Source organism: Gossypium arboreum, chromosome 7 (assembly GCF_025698485.1).
Source record: "Gossypium arboreum isolate Shixiya-1 chromosome 7, ASM2569848v2, whole genome shotgun sequence".
Taxonomy (NCBI): domain Eukaryota; kingdom Viridiplantae; phylum Streptophyta; class Magnoliopsida; order Malvales; family Malvaceae; genus Gossypium; species Gossypium arboreum.
Genome location: NC_069076.1, coordinates 75,323,838 through 75,341,157, shown reverse-complemented (window position 1 = coordinate 75,341,157; position 17,320 = coordinate 75,323,838). Strand labels below are relative to the sequence as shown.

Genomic DNA, 17,320 nt, shown 5'->3' with positions numbered 1-17,320 from the left:
TCAATCAACTAATTGCTACCTTAGCAAGATCTGCTGATCTTCCACTAACATAATAAGTCTGCAAGAACTACTTACTTCTGACCACACAATCCAAACTGGCTTGGAGTGAAGGTGTTTACGGATAGGCCACACCAATTTTGGGTTAATTCCCAATTTGATGACTTCCCGTGGTTGTCAAACCTAGGCTTTGTTCAACGCTCTTTCTTTCCCAAATAGCTGATCCGTTGAGTAACCCTGCAAAACAGCTAACAGATCATACCTCCACCCAATAATCTCCCATAGAGTGATTAGTTCCTCATAGCTTTTATAGTCAATATAAAATTGATGTAAAGAAAAAGCATACTAATTAAATCGACAAGATAGAGTAAATGAAAGAGCCTGATTGTATTAAGATTAATTGCAAATCCACGAAGTTTGAATGCTTCCACAATTTAGATATCTTAAAATCAGCAAGAATAACTGAAATAAATCTAAAAGCTAAGAATGAAAGAAAATACTAAACTAAATTTTACACAGAGAATCTAGGCTAAAGGAATAGTGCCTACAACAAGTGAAAAATTAGCCTATTTATAGCTTTTAGGTGGCCGTTGTCCTTAACCCTAGGTTAGCTAACGCTCTGAAGCTTTAAGTTTGATTGTGTAGACCACAACTCTCCTGCTTCGTGTTTAATTTCCATCACAAATTCGATTTCACAACACATCAGGACCTATGTCATGACATAGCAATTAGTATACTATCTTTAGGGGTATGTCACGACACCCTCAGTCAGTGTCGTGACATTGAAGGTAGTCTTGAACTTTCCCAATTCTGCCCCCTATGTTGCGACATCGAACATCCTATGTTGCAACATGGTGACTAGTATCGATTTAGTACACCTTCTAAAAGTCTCTTGCACACTCACAAAGTGCGTTAGCTCTCCCTTCAGCCTCATTCGGCCCCTAAGGTCAATAAAAGACACAATTTATATATTTTATTGAATATAAATAAAACTAAGAAAAATTAACTAAAACATCAAAAAATTATTTGTATTCAAGCTCTTTAAATGTGAAAACTAGTTTAATCTGCTATACCAAATTACGATAGATCAGTTTCAAACATATCAAGTATTGCTGCCAGATTCATCCATCAGCGTATAGATGGATGCACCTTTTGTTGTTTTTCTATCCGTATTGGTCCAGCATCAATCATTCCGCTCCATTTTGTTTCATTTATTTTGGTCCTTGAATCTACTCTTTCGACCTACACTTATCACAAAAAATACATTTTTCAGCTCAAGGTAATTAGGGATTTTTATAGATATCTCAAAACATGTTTTCCCTAACTTTTCCCTACTCCTTCATTCTTTTGGTGACAGCATTTAAACACTTTAGTCTCACCATTGAATTTCATGATTAACTTATTACTTTCTAAGTCAATGGTGGACCTTGATGTGGTTAAAAATGGTCTACCTAACATAATAAGTACCTCACGATCTTCTTCAAAGTCCAAGTTTACAAAATCTTCAAAGTCCAAGTTTACAAAATCAACCAGGATGATAAAATTATTCACCTTAACCAACACATCTTCAAGTACTCCTTTCGATTATGCTAAAGACTTGTCAGCTTATTGTAGTGTGATATGTGTATTTTCAAATTCCCCTAACCTGAGTTTCTTATATATAGATAAGGGCATCAAATTTATGCTGGCTCCTAGATCACATAAAGCCTTATCGAAGTGAATATCCCCTATCTCTATAGGAATTGTAAAACTCCTTGGGTCTTTCAGTTTTTGGGGCATTTGTTTAGAAATTATCGCACTACAAAATGCATCTATATTAACTTGTTCTCTTGTTTTAATTTTCCTTCGTCTGGACATGATTTTTTTTAAATACTTAGCGTATTTAGGAACTTTTTCAATTAAAGACAAGTTAACATTAAGCGATTTGAATAAGTTTAGGAAACTTACAACTTTCGCTTCATCTTGGTTCTACTTATATTCTAACTGCGAGGGGAATGGTACATTGGTTGGTGCGAGTTCTTTGTTTAGTTCAACTACCGGTTTAATTACTGGTTCGGCTACCCTCTCTAGTTTAGGTTCAACATCAATGTTTTGAGGAGATTCGTTTTGAAGATTGTTGGCATCCTCCTTGTCCTCCTCTTAAGTTATGTACTTTGGGATACTCAATACTTTGTCCGAGCGAAGCGCAATTGACTTCACATGCTCCTTCCCTTCTTTCTGATGATTTTTCTTGGTGTTACCTATGATCCAGAAGCTAATTTGCCTTTTGATATATCTCATCATGCTCTTCAGTTCGCTAATTTGGTCTTCAAGTTTAGTTAATGTTTTAGTGGTCTGGGTGCACTCAGACTGCAGCTGTTTTACTTTGGTTTGCATTGATTGCATCTCTCCCTAGATTTGATTCAGGAGTTGACAATAGAGTTTAATGTCCAAATGTTGGAATAGTTGAAAGGTTTTCTTTTTTTCTTCTTTAAGGTTGGACAGCCAAAGCATGGTTGTAGAAGAAGATGATACATCTTTCTTCCCGCTAACTAAATAATTATACTAAGATTAAAACTTAATTAACTTGGTTAACCATTATTAATTCATTAAACATTTTTTAATCATAATCTAAAACTAAGTGTCATTCATCATCATTTTCCACTAACATTAAACGAATAATGATTTAATAACCATTTTGGCTCTTTGGACAATTACTATGTAGGCCCTCAAGCATTTCCTAAATTAAAACTCAATAGTGATTGGACATTTATAATTTAGTCTCTGAGCTTTAATTAACTATTTTAATTTATTCCAATATTCACAAAATTATTGATTTCAATATTTAATTTTAACTAAAAGCACAATTATTTTTGGTTGGAGGTTTGATCCTTTGCGCATGCATCTTCCACAATTAATTATCTGCACATCTTTCAGGTAAGTACTCTCTCCACTAGTTGAGGCACTCCCACTCTATGAACCCATGAGTCTCTCCACAAAGTCAAAAGACAAAACCCGAGTTCTAAGACAATACATTCGATTGTTAAGGGTTGCATCGACTGCCTAACGAACGACATTTTGAAGAACTCTGCCGAAGGAATCAGTCCCCTTCAATAATAAAAATGGAACAATTGTAATATGATACTAACATATAATTTCGATAAAAAAATATATAGTTCACTGAATATATAGAATAATAGAAATATATATATATATATATATATAATATAGTAAATAAAGAACTTTAATAGATTTTATTATTATTAAATACTATACGATTCAAGATAGAATTAGGATTAGAAGTCTACATGATTTTGCTACCGCTGGATATTATAATTGGAAGAAATTTTGTCCATATTAAATTTTGGAGAGGAAGCAAGATCCTTAAAAAAAATTTCTTCACTACGAAGCTTTTACTAGATAATTCAACCCATTTTCAGATATACCACTCTAATTAGTTTAAACAATAATATAAATATTTTCTTCATTAACCAAGATTATAAGGATACAACAAGATCGTGTATAAAAGAAAATATGCAATGCATTGGACATAAGTATCCTCTTCAGTATTCTTGACTTGTAAAGAATAGTGGTTAAAGCTCTTGTAGACACTTGTGTAGCACAGATTCAAACTGTGTTATCCTCATCCCCACCCACAATATTATATAAAACAAAGTATCTTCTTCAATAAAATTTTTATAGGTAGTTTTTAATTGTTCTAACTCGTTTTTTATCAACTCTTGATGTGATTAAAGATATTAAAATAAGAGAAAATAACAAATAAAATTTTAGCAATTTAAGAAAAATAAAAAAGTAAAAATAATGGCAAAATAGAAATTAGAATTCAAATACATTAATCATCTATTAGAACTTTAAAATTGTTAAAATATTTACTTCTTTTAAAAAAATTAAAACAATCCTTTAACTCTTCGGTAACTTACCAATATTTTCAATTAATTATTTAATGTATTCTTATTTAATACAATAACCAAAAATGGATTGCAGCTTAATTGGAAAGTAAGCATTAAATAGTCAATTGGTTTAATCAAATAAAATTTATTTTATGTTTGCTTATTTGATTTTTATTGTTTTATCAACAATTTGATATACATTGAAAGTAACCTTTATCTTTTTTTTTATTGGCAGATTTTAAGTTTGATATGCAATCTCATAAAAATAGTACATAATGAACATAATAATATTTTAAAAAGAAAAAAAATAAGCATTAAATTAAAATTAATCAACATAATAAATATGGTCTTCAAGTTATAAATTAATATATATATATATATTATATTAAGAAAAGAAGAAGCAAAATAAACAGAAGTACAATTATGTTTTATGAATATATAAATAAAGACCAAAAATTAAAGTAAAATTTTAAGGGTAAATTACACCAACAGTCACTCAACTTTAGGGTACCTAACAAAATAGTCACTTAGGTTTCATTTCAATCATCTAACTTTCGAAAAATAACAAAATAATCACTAACGTTTAAAAAAGTGACAAAACAGTCACTGACTAACAATTTCCATTACTGTCTTAACAGAACCGCTGATGTGGCAAGTTAACTTGCTGACGTGGCCAGTTAACCTGCCACGAAGAAGTAGAAGCAAAAGAAAAAGAAACAGCAGCAACAGAAGAAGAAGAGAGTGTTGAAGAGAAACTTCTTCTTCTTCATCACTCAACTTCAACAATATTTTCTTTTTCGTCTTATTGTGAGCAACAAAGCCATGGGGAATTGCTTAGTTGTTGAAGAGAAAGTTATAAGAATTATGGAGCCTGATGGCAAAATCCTTGAATATCAAGCCCCCGTCAAAGTTGAACAAGTGTTATCAAACTTCTCCGGTCATGTACTGTCGGATTCATTTTCAGGCTTCCACCATCTTCAACCTGATGCAAAGCTGATTTTAGGGCAGTTGTATTACCTTATACCTCTTCCATCACCATCCAAAAAGGGTAAGAAAAAGAAAACGAGGTTTTCAAATCCAGAAGTGAATGATGACCAAGTAAGGAGTCCCAATGTTGTCAGAATTAAGCTGATAATTAGTAAGCAAGAACTGCAAGAGCTGCTTCAAAATGGAGGAGTTTCAGCTCAGGACATTGCATCTCACAACATACAAAGTAAACAAACCACAAATGGAATCATCACACCTGATGTTGATGATGATAGCTGCAGAGGGTCGAAGCCTGTATTACAAACCATAGCTGAAGTAAACTAGTAACGCAGCATATCATGTAGTAGAAAATATTGTTAGCTAGGATTATCTTACACAAAGAGTAGAAATAATTAAGTATACCAAAACAATATTGCTTGTCACCACAAGATACGATGATGTCTCCTTAATGAAAATGAATTAATAGATAAACTGGTGTTGAATTCATGTCCTTGTGAACATCCATTAATTTTGCTATCATTCAAAAGGAATCTAATGAACCTTAGCTACCTCATACAATCACCTTTGAGAGATCAATGAAGCAAAACAGAGTATCAGTTACTCTAGCACATACTAAGGTCAATGAAGTAATTAACTTCGGCTTGTAAGTGGGTGTAATACAACAGTAACGAGAACAAAAGCTTTTTGTATTTTTTTTTAAATAATGGAAATGCCAATGTATTTTAAAAAATACCAACAAAAGCACAGATCTCTATTTCCTAGTCTGAAACTCAATAGGTAGTGCTTTCGATGCCTCAAATGCATGTTACAAGCGGCATTTTTAGGCATGGTACAAGCGGCTTTTTTAGGGCTTTTTTTTTTCAATTTTTTCATCCAACGTGTCAAGTTAATTGGCCACGTCAGCTAGTTAACTTGCCACATTAGTAGTTCTGTTAAGATAGTAACGGAAACTGTTAGTCAGTGACTGTTTTGTCAATTTTTTATAACGTTAGTGACTGTTTTGTTATTTTTTAAAAGTTAGGTGACTGAAATGAAACCTAGGTGACTATTTTGTTAAGTACCCTAAAGTTGAGTGACTGTTAGTGTAATTTACCCAAATTTTAATATCCACCGAAGAAATGAAGTAATAATTAGAAGGCGATGGTATAAAATAAGAAGCTTTATATAGAACACAGAACCGTACAAATTAGGATTGAAAAGTTGTTTCTCTAAACCCGTGTATTGGACTAATAATTAGGACATTTATCTCTTCAAATGTGACTTGCATCTTATTAGGATTTTATCCTCTTTTTTATAATTCATTAAAAATTAACTCATCTCTCTTTTCAAAATTATTTCTTTGTGACCCATTTACAAAATTAGTGTTTATAGCAACTAAAACTCCAACAAACTAATCTCTAAAACCAAATATTTATAGATTAGAAAATTAAAATAAAAATAATTAAAAATTTAACATTTAATAAAGAAAGCAACTGAAAAGTATTTATAGAGTAAAAAATACCATTTAATAAGGAAAATAACTGAGAATTTAATATTTAATAAGGAAAGCAACTGAAAACAATAATTAATGGGTTAGCTGGCAATTAACTAAATTAAAAATGATAAAGAAAATAACCTTATTCAATAATATTTCATTAGCATGTGATTGTTAAAGTAATTGAGTTAATAATCTAATAATATTAGAAAATAAATCAATGACTTTAAAAATAAAATGAGATCAAAAGTTAAATTTGATACATTGTTTTTTTTAATATTATAACCCTATATTAAATATATATTAGGCCAAATATTTATTAATTTAATAATTATTTGAAAAATTACCATAATCTGTTTAATTTAATAAAAGAAAAGAAGCTAAAACATCTAATATGTAAATGTAACTCTTTTCATGTGTTTTGAAAGAGTTCATGGGTAGAATAACGTTAAAAATGCAATAATAACCTTATTTAATTGGTTTTAATAAAAAAATTATGTTTTATTTGTATGTGATTGTTGGAGTAATTTAAGAATTAATAATATTAATCAATAAAATTTACTAATTTTTGTTTAAATTTATGTGAAAGCTTCTATTCTGCTCCCATTTGTTTAAGAATAGAATTAAAAGAATACATTATTTTCAGAATATCTAAATTGCCTTAATTTTTACACTTAAATGACTAATTAAAAGTTAAAACCAAAAGGTAAAAAATAGTTAAAAGAAATAGAAATTTAAAATTTAAAAGAATTTTTTTCTAAAAATAATGGATAAAAGACAAAAGTAAAAAAAACATACAATTATCCTATTTTGTTAAAACACTAAATCAACCCTTTTAATTAAGTAAATTACCAAACAAACCTAATTTACTCTCCTAGGAGTTGTTTTATATTATATGTAATCTTTTGTATTATTAAATGTTTTGATCGAATTGGTGATTCAATTATGGCATGATTTGATTATTATAATTTTAATTTTGATAATTTTTCTAATATTAGGGAAATAAATAATAGTTGGATGAAGTAAACTTGGAATAAATTATCATTATTTAGAAACTCAGAGAAAATACTTTGAACCAAAAGTTCAAAAGAAAAATCCACTTTATTGTAAATTAACTATCAAATGCATTTACTGGCGTAATAAGATAACTAAGTGTAATATACCAGCTAATATTTTTATTTGAATTAAATTTCTAGTATGACAACCTATTAGAATAAATAACACATGCATGAAGTATGCTAGATTGATTGGTTCTAAAGATGAAAATCTCGTAAAAAAAAAGAATAAATCAAGATGATCATATAGTGGAGGCGAGTGCTCTAGAAGAGATCCAATACATGAATAATTATTAAAATTCAGAAGAGATTGAGGTACTTGAAGATGAGAATAATGAAAATAAAAAGATCTCAATAAGTTATGTCAATATAAGAAAATATGGAACCATAAAAATTAAAGTTGTTGACAACAGTTTTTTGTGCAATAGTATTGTTGAAATAATCAAAGAAAATGAGGATCTTGAATTAATTTTTTGAGACATATACGAAATAGATTGGCAAAATTGAAAGATGCAATTCAAGTAGAATTAAATTTGAGAAGTTTATAGACCAGTAGTCCGGACATCTTAAGGAATAAAACCAGTAAGGGTTAGTTTTACGAAAATGGAATAAATAAAGTTTTTTGCTAAGTCTTGACATCGATTATGAAAAGATATTCTTTGTGGTAGATGCAATAAACCTTTAGATATCTCATTAGTTTGGCAATTCATGAAATATATAACACACATATAATAGTTGTTACAAACTTTTATATGAATCACTATATAGTGAAATTTATTTTAAAATCCTTGAAGGATTTATAATACTAGAAACATATAGAAATTTCCGGAAATTGTTTAATATGTTTGCGTAAATATTTATATGAATTGAAATAATTTGAATATACAAAATAAATAAACCATTAGTTTTTATACTAATATAAGTGGATCTCCCTACATTATAAAATAGTGGTTTTTTACTTCTATAATACAAAAATAATAAAAAAGATTACCAAAATGATATCCTCGTTATTTATGAAAATGGTATGGGGTGGGCGGTAAAGGGTGGTGGAGGGTGGTGGAGAGGCGGCACCACCCTTATTTTTTAACCCCAATCATTAGTCTGTTATACAAAAAAATATATTTTTTAAGGATAGAGGGTTGGGGATAGGTGGCACCAGTATATAGGTTCAATACGAGTTAAGGTATAAAATACGGGTATTTCAATGGTGCCTTCCTGATAGATGGCACCACTATTGATTTGACCCATCATTTAGTCGCCTAATGGGATTTCACGAGGAGTTGATTCACAAATTGCATATAAGGAGATCTTATAACCATGATTCCCTCAACCATGTAAAAATGGTGTTTTGATTGTAAAAGAATAATAATAATAATAAAGAAGAGGGAGGAAAAGATTAAGAGAGAGAGAGAGAGAGAGAGAGAGAGAGAGAGAGAGAGATAATAACAGCTTAGTAAAGAAGATAGAAGAGAAAGAAGTGGGTAAAAAAAGAAGATAAGTAGAGAAAAAGAGATGAGAAAGAAGAGGGTTTTGGTTGTTAAAAAAAGAAAGAAAAGTTAAAGTTTAGAGAAAATATTAGTGTTTTAGGGTTTTGAAAGAGAAATCAAATTCTTTGATTTTGAAAGAAAAATTAGTGATTTTCATAAGTTATAAATTATATAATATATAAAATAAATAAAAATGTAACATATTATAAACTGAGTTTTCAATATGTTGAATATGTTTTACTAAGTCTATTTTCGAAATTTGATATTTTTGTTTAAATTTTTTGAATGTGGGACCAATCTTTAAACTTCATAATTAGTGGAGTCCTTAAACAGATGTCTTCTGTCTTTTCATTTTCTCTAGTTTCAAAGAATCCATGCTAAATTAGCACGTTAATTAAAAGAAGAAATTTAGGTTTTTTTAGACATAATTTAATGTTTTTAATAGAAAAAAATATAAGTCTTGGGAATTTTATTTTAAAAATTATTAGAGATTTTTTTTATAATTGAAGGGAATGAAATTATTTGAGATTGTTGGCAAAATTATTATTTTTTGCATTGTTCAACTTACAAAATATAATTTGGTGTCTATTAAAAGGCCACGTGACTAACTGATATAAATCTTGGGTAGTTGGAGGTACTGTTTCATTGTTAAGAATTGACCTATGTCGGGGGATCACAGAAAGGAGGAAGAGAGCTAAATGACTTTTGCAGCTGGACCATGTGCCTTTGTCCGAGTAAAATATTCTGAAATCTCTGTTTCCATGTCTGCAGCCAGGTCTCGTCTGTCTTTTTAATTCCGACCGACCCCTATTTTGGATGTTTTTAACCTAGTTCTCGATACTTGCAACTACAAGGGAAACAGTGCCCCCCACGAGACACTTGAATGGTTTTACGGCCAACAAAGATCTTAAATGTTTAAAATATCTTATTCTACTTGATTTGTTTTTGTTAATTTGGAATATTTTTCAAGCATAAAATATAGCAGCTTCTTTTTTTCAGAATAATACTAAAAAATAATTATGTACTTAAATAATTTTTTTTATAAAAATAACATAAGTGATGAAATTTTAACCTCAAATCGACATGATCTTTAACGATTTGAGGTTAACAAGCATCTCGTTACCTTAAATTGATATAATGGCTATCGATTTGTGATTTTTCATGACTTATCATGTTGGTATCGATTTGGATTTTATAAGCAATAGAAAATCTTTACCCCCACCAACATGACTAAAAGTTCGGGATTTTTTAACCTATCACAATATTTTGTTTGAAAATTCCATATTTTGTTGGAACATTTTGCATCTACATGAAAAAAAAAATTGAAAGTTAAGTGAAAGGAAAACAATCAAGAAGTTAAAAGAAATGAAAAAAAATAATTTATTAATAGAGTTTCTAAATTCGTTAGAAGATATTTTTATCTTTGGGAAGGACTATTAATATTTTGAGCTGTCGAAAACTAACCACTAATTTATTTGATAAAAATAATTTTTATTATACATAGATTTAAATTATAAATGTTTTAACTTTTCAGTACAAAATTAGTTTACATAGAAAATATAAGAAATTGTAAATGATATATCGATTTTAAATATTTTATTTTTTAGCGAAAATGGAATTATTAAATTAAAAATATAGAAAATTATAAATGTTATTTAGGCTTTTTCTCATATAATATAGAAGTAATTTATTTTTCTTAGCATCAAAGTTAGAAGAGGAAAAGTTCGAGATACAAAGGTAAGAAAACTTTATAATGTAATTATATTATGATTTTACGGTATACGAATAAAATAAAATGTCATTATGTGAATTTGTTTGTGACATGAGATAGTAGCGTTTAGAATTTATGAAATATAATTAGTTTGAAATAGTTAGATGGTTTAGGGTTAAGGTTAGGGTTAGGGTTAGGGTATATATTTTAATAAATACAATTATTTATAATTGTTTTGTGCATAGAAAAAAGGCTAGGATTATCTAAACTGCGAAAAAGATAAGAATTGAACAACAAGGAAAGATTGTTGACAATTTGGTAGAAAAATTAAAAAATTTTAGGATAAACCCAAACAACGACTATATTGTTGCCGACATAATTGCTGTGAACCTCATTATGTAGGAGTTAATCTAATCATGTTATATTGGTCTTAGGTGGGAAGCTAAAAAACATCATTTCTTAAAAGAAACATTTATATACACCTAACATAAAGTTTGGTTGCATAATCTGTAGTTAATGGTATCTTCCAACAAAAAAAATAGAACAAAATGGTATGAGATCTTAATCAAAGATTTTGTGAAGGTTGTTGCCAAAGATGGTCCAAAGAGAACTTCCCAATTGATTATGAGTAACCAAATCCGTAGGAGAAATCCAAATTCTCCTTATTTTTCATGGATGAGCAATTTAGATATCAGTGGGTTTTGGGTATCGTCTCCATTCCTAAGCTTTGTAAGAAGACTAAACCAAAGAAGGATGTACGCACATAGGGTTTGGGGTTTATGTAATTAGAGTCTAGGGAATTAGGAGTAATGTTTGATACGTATTATCTTGTATCAAAAAATTTTGGCATTCTATTTTGTTTGGATATTGTTCATTTGGTCAAGTATCGATATCAAATGCCAAAGTATCTGTAACACCCTAAACCTGGCCTAGACGTCTAGACCAAGTTTGTGAGTTACATCATCCATTCTAAAGATCACACTACCATAACACAACCAAATTAAATCGATAGTCATATAATGTTTAACACGACGGTAATTTAAAGGCATGTCTTCCTAAATTCATAACATCATAAGACAAATATTCCTACTAATAATAATAATGCTAGGAACAACACTTAATATCGGACCGAGCTCCCGCGACACCGACCCAATCAAGTCTGATTACCATCTGAAATTCAAATAATAATAGGATGAGTTAAGAACTTAGTGCCTAAAAAGGAATGAAATGCAACAATGGTAACTTATAGAGAATTTCCAGTTCAGAGATTCGGTTCAACACAAAAGCGTGTTCATTCTAAGTTCAGAGCAGAGATTTTACATGTGTATAAATGTATTATTCCAATTCTGAAACAGTTCAGATCAGATTCGAATGCAATGTCCCTATTCCATCCTCTACACACCAACTTCAGCCATTCTAGCACACCACTATGGACATTTAGTGCCCATCCATCCTTACACACCTTTAGAGTGTTCAATGACACTTTCACAGAAATGCAACTTAGCTGCTAGTTCAATAAGCGGCAAACGCCAAAATTAGAATGATACTTATTGTGGCATAGCCACGATTTTAGTACAGACTCCCTTCTTCTTCCCAATCTCCCACCACAGGTTAATGCATAATGCAGTAGTCAATATCATATGTTCAGTCATTCCAACACATTACATAATTAATAAAGTTGTTCGATGAAAGAATAGTATTATAGTGCACATTCAAGTATGTAACTCACAAATCAGTGTCATATAAGCAAATTCAGTGATTCATATATCAAGGAAACCAATACCAAAGTTTAGCAATCTTCTCAGCCTCAAAAACAGTTCTCGGATTCAACATCCTGCCACACGGCCTGGGCATACGCCCATGCGCCTTGGCCCTCTAGATTTTAAGCACAGATAGTGAGTTACACAGCCTATGCACATGCTCGTGTCCCTGGCCATGTGGTTTTATACTATGAACAGTGAGATAAATGACCTAGGCACATGCCCATGTCCCTAGCCGTTTGAACCCTGTACTAGAATGGCCACACACGGCCTAATCACACGCCTGTGTAGCCTTAATTCAATAAATAGTGAGTTACACGGCCGCTCACACGCCCTGCCACACGCCGGTGTGGAGCACATAGCCTAGTCACATGCTTGTGTGCTTGGCCGTGTGGCGTTGACACCCACTATTTCCGGCAAAAAAACTTGCAAAACTAAGGTTTCCATTATGCACCTATGACGATTCCAAAGTAGTAACAATGTAGAGGAGTTCCGAAGCCTAAAGCGACCATTCAATAATGCAATCAATCAAATTTATCAACAGCAAAGCACAATTATTCCCAAAATACCTATGTGAAAAGTTTCAACATAAACTTCAACGAAATCAAAACTTACAAAAGACCAACGACAGTTACTTGAACTGACGTGATGAGGTTCGCTATTCTCAGTATCCCCACCTAATAGGGAAACCAAACGATTGACTATCAAAGATTCTCGCAACGCATTCGAATAACCATTTTAAATTATACTATGAAAAGCAAGAAAAGAAACCCAAAATTAACAAATTGACAACAAGACTTACTCAATAACCTCCCAACAAAGAAGCTAACAACATAACTTCAACTAGTCCCATATTTCTTTACGACAATTTAGGAAGAAGAAGAAGAAAAAGAATCGAAAAAGAAGAAAACGTAAAAAAAATGAAAGGAAAAAGAAAATAAAGAAAAAGATGAGGGCAGGAGAACTAACGTTAATTGTTAATTAACTTCTATCCACACTTTCAGCATTTAGCAAAAAGTTTTCCCTACACATACTAAGGGATTCGAACTCGGAACCAGACAGAATACAGACATATGCTTAACTAATGAACCTGCAAGCTCATTCTTGTTACCCTTTCACATAAAATTGAACTTAAGCGAGTAGTGCATGCTTGTAGGTTGACTCTAAAACAACAATACTTTTAATGATGTGACTCAAACTCCAAACCTTAAACTCAATCATAGAACACAAAACCACAGATACAGAAATTAATTACTGCAGATTTTGACAAACAAGTTCTTAAGATTTTGAGGCGTTACAATATCAATACTAAATGCCAAAGTATCGATACTTATCTCAATAATGGTAAAATCTCATCTAGCAAATTCAATTCATGAAAAAAGCTACCTAACCATAGAAAAAAACAATAATTTTATCCATTTAAACATCCAAATAACTAACCAATATGCCATTCAAAGGCACCACAATCAAGTTCACCCATTTAAGTAGCCTAATTTAAAATTCACATAACAATAATCATCAATTCAAGTTCCATTCACCAACCATAATAGCCATAATAAAACATGCATAAAAACTTGCCATATCAAAGCATTACAACCAATCTTAACATTAAAGATTCACCTACCATTCAACTAGATTTAACATTATAACATAACATTTAACATATTAATAACCTAAAGCCTATTTACATGCCACATTCCAGAACAAAATATAAAAACTACCAAAATGTTGGATAGTGTGAACTTCCTATCGATCCGTCCGGTCAGTTTGCAACTTGACAACTACAAAAGAGCATGAATGAAACAAATAAACTTAATAAGCCTAGTTAGCCGATATTTTAAACATCAAACTAACTTACCTTGATTGATAAATATATAAAAAGAGATAATATACAAATATTGATATTCAAGTACAAAATTCACAAATTTTATTAGTTCATGTTCTCATATCAAAACTTATAATCATAATCTTCATCTCTAATAACTTATCACATTCACAACCAATATTTCATCAATATAAATGTTCTTACATATAAACAAATAACATCTAACATCTTGAATAAGTATCAACATTTACATCCATAACTCAATTGTACCTTCCTTTAACATTTAGCCCAATAAACTAAGTAATTCAACTCGGATACCTGGGTAACTCCACCACACCAGAGGCATCATTGATGCAATAAAAAGGTTCTGAAGTGCAAATCTTGTACAAAAGCGCATTCTAACCCTATTGGCAAGCCAACCATATCTTAGTGATTACTATGTTCAATCAAGTATTACATGTAATTTCATTTCCATTTAAACATATTCACTGTTTAGAGGCACTTCATTAATTCCATAAACTCACAATACTCAATATATCATCTTTAAATAAATACAAGCGTTGCAACCGTCAAATATTCGCTTTCATTCGCACTCATTTGCAATAATATATGTCACATAGATGACTAATAAATTACTCACATATGAATACTAATAACTAGATACTAATAGCATAATATTTATACGTTCACATGTACAATTTAAAGCACTATGAACTTACCTACAATTATTCCCGATTAAAAGCAGGGACTATTCCGCGATTTTCTTGTTTCCTCAGTTTTTGTCTTTTTTATTTGGTTCTTGATTTATATAATAATTAAATATAATATATTAATTACACAAACATTTGACATCAATTCAATACATATTACCCTTAAATTTTCATTAATTACACATTTTTCCTAAACTTTCACATTCTTCACAATTTACTCCATACCTTTAAAATTCCAAAATTAACAAAACTTTGTAACAAAACACACTAGCCAAAATTTTACCTTACTATATTCAGCCCTCATTTATACTAATTTCACAAAAATCCCCTACCAATTATAATATTTAATCAATTTAATCCTTTATTCAAAAATTAACAAAAGCTATTTTATAATTTACTCATAACCAACAACTAATAACTCTACTTAACATCATAATATAAGAAATCATCAATGGTGCATTTCAAAATTCTTAATAGTTTCAAAAACGAAACTATGGGTTAGCTGGACCTAGTTGTAACGATATCAAAAACATAAAAATTACAAGAAACAAGTTAAAAATGAGTTTACATGCAAAGACTTGAGCTAGCAGAACTTAAAAGCTCCAAAAATGGAGGTTTTTCCTTCTTCAATTTTTGATGGAACACTTTGTGAAGATGATAACTAACTTTTGTATTTTATTTTACTTTAGTTAAATTTTATAATTACCAATTTACCCTTAGTTCTAATCTTACAATTTTAACAGTTAAAGGCCCATAACCGTCCATCTTTAAACCTTAATGTAATGACTTGAAAGTCAGTGGTGTCAAAAAATATGGTTTCGAGACCCCGTTTCCGTAAACACAACTCATAAGTATTGAATTATGTTAGAAGTAAATTAAATTTTGGTTAGGTGATTTCATTGAATTAGAACTTAAATTAAGGTACAGGAACTTAATTGCTTAAGTGATAAAAGTGTAATGGTTATTAAACTATAAACTAATTTATAATCAAAAGACTTGAAAAGCAATTAAACCCTTGTTGTTTAATTAAGTGGACGATCATATCATATTTGTATGTATGTAATATATATTATGTTAACTATAATATATATGTTATATTAAACTATTATAAATAATATAAAATAAAATAAAGATGAGAAATAGATAGTGGAGAAGTTAATAAAAGAAAGAAGAATAAAACAAAACATTTTTCTTCTTTATGGTCTTGCATGCTAAAATGGTGAGGGAAGAAAATAGACATTTAGCTATTATTGTTTAAGTTTTGAAGCTCAATTTGGTTGGTATGTTTTGGTCCTTTTTAATTAAGTTTTATATTTTTGGAACCCTAAGTAGCTTACCCATGTTGAAATTTTGAGAATTAATGATATTTGTGGAAATTTCCATTGTTGAGAAATTCAATTCTTAGTATTATTTTTGTTGGGTTTTAAATTTGGGAGTTTAATAGATATATTTATTGAATGATTCTTGATTACTTTAAAGTTTAGGGACTTATTTACTAAAATGGTAAACTTAAGGAGTATTTTGTGAATTTATAGAAAATATGAATTGTGTTGAACCTTTGGGAAAAAATGGTTAGCATGATATTTTGTTGATAGTGGTTGAATTTCATGATTTTTAATTGAGGATTAATTTGTATTAAAAGTTTATGTTGAGAGCAAATAAGGAAAATGTAATTAAAAGTTTAATGGCTTGTGTATGAATATTTTTTTATGGTTGACTTAAGTAAATTAATCAAGCTATTGATTTTAAATCGAGAAGCAAGAGGATCAGTTGATAACCATGGAAAGGAAAGGTAGTCAAGTAATCATCTTTGATCTTAGTAGCTATAATAATCAGGTAAGTTCGTAGTCCTTGTGTAACACCCCAAACCCGACCCAGACATTATGACCGGATCCGACATGCCACATCGAAGCGTTCAAAACATTTTATATTGTTGATCCAGAAAAAACTTACTTAGTGTTTTAAAAGACAATTTCATTATAGGTTAAAGTGAATGGAAGCTGTGCACCAGGTAGGAAACCGGAAAAGAGGTGGTGAGTCCATCGGACTGCTTAAGTACCAAGCTCCCTTCAGATCCAATCCTAGACATGCAAACCGCCATTGCCATACCTTAACGTCATGTATATTTCTAGGAAACCGATTTGATTAAGTCCTTTTTAGGAAAAGTGATTAATTTTGGAAAATATCTTCATTGCGGAAGCTTTGCTTGTTTTCGTGTTATTTTGAAATCAATTATTGTTTTTGAAAACGCGCTCTAAAGCTATCCAATTTCAACAGTTAAATATAAATATTACCTATCTTAATAAAACATATAAAAACCATCAAAAATAAATAAGCGGCCTTATTACATTTAAAAGCCCAAAACCTCAAACGTAATTAAAAGGATGTCCAGTTCAAAAGAAGAAAATCAAACTTTCAGAACGA

At 30.2% G+C, this 17,320-nt stretch overlaps 1 protein-coding gene across 1 annotated transcript; it reads left to right on the top strand.

Annotated features, from left to right (window-relative positions):
• The first annotated feature begins 4,709 nt into the window (after positions 1-4,709).
• Positions 4,710-5,198, top strand: LOC108479633 (uncharacterized). Its single transcript, XM_017782350.1, has one exon. The coding sequence runs from the start codon at positions 4,710-4,712 to the stop codon at positions 5,196-5,198; it is 489 nt and encodes a 162-aa protein (XP_017637839.1).
• Positions 5,199-17,320: the final 12,122 nt, after the last annotated feature.

Bases quoted from the DNA above. Each gene is read 5' to 3' on its own strand.
- LOC108479633 (XM_017782350.1), top strand. From the start codon at position 4,710: ATGGGGAATTGCTTAGTTGTTGAAGAGAAAGTTATAAGAATTATGGAG.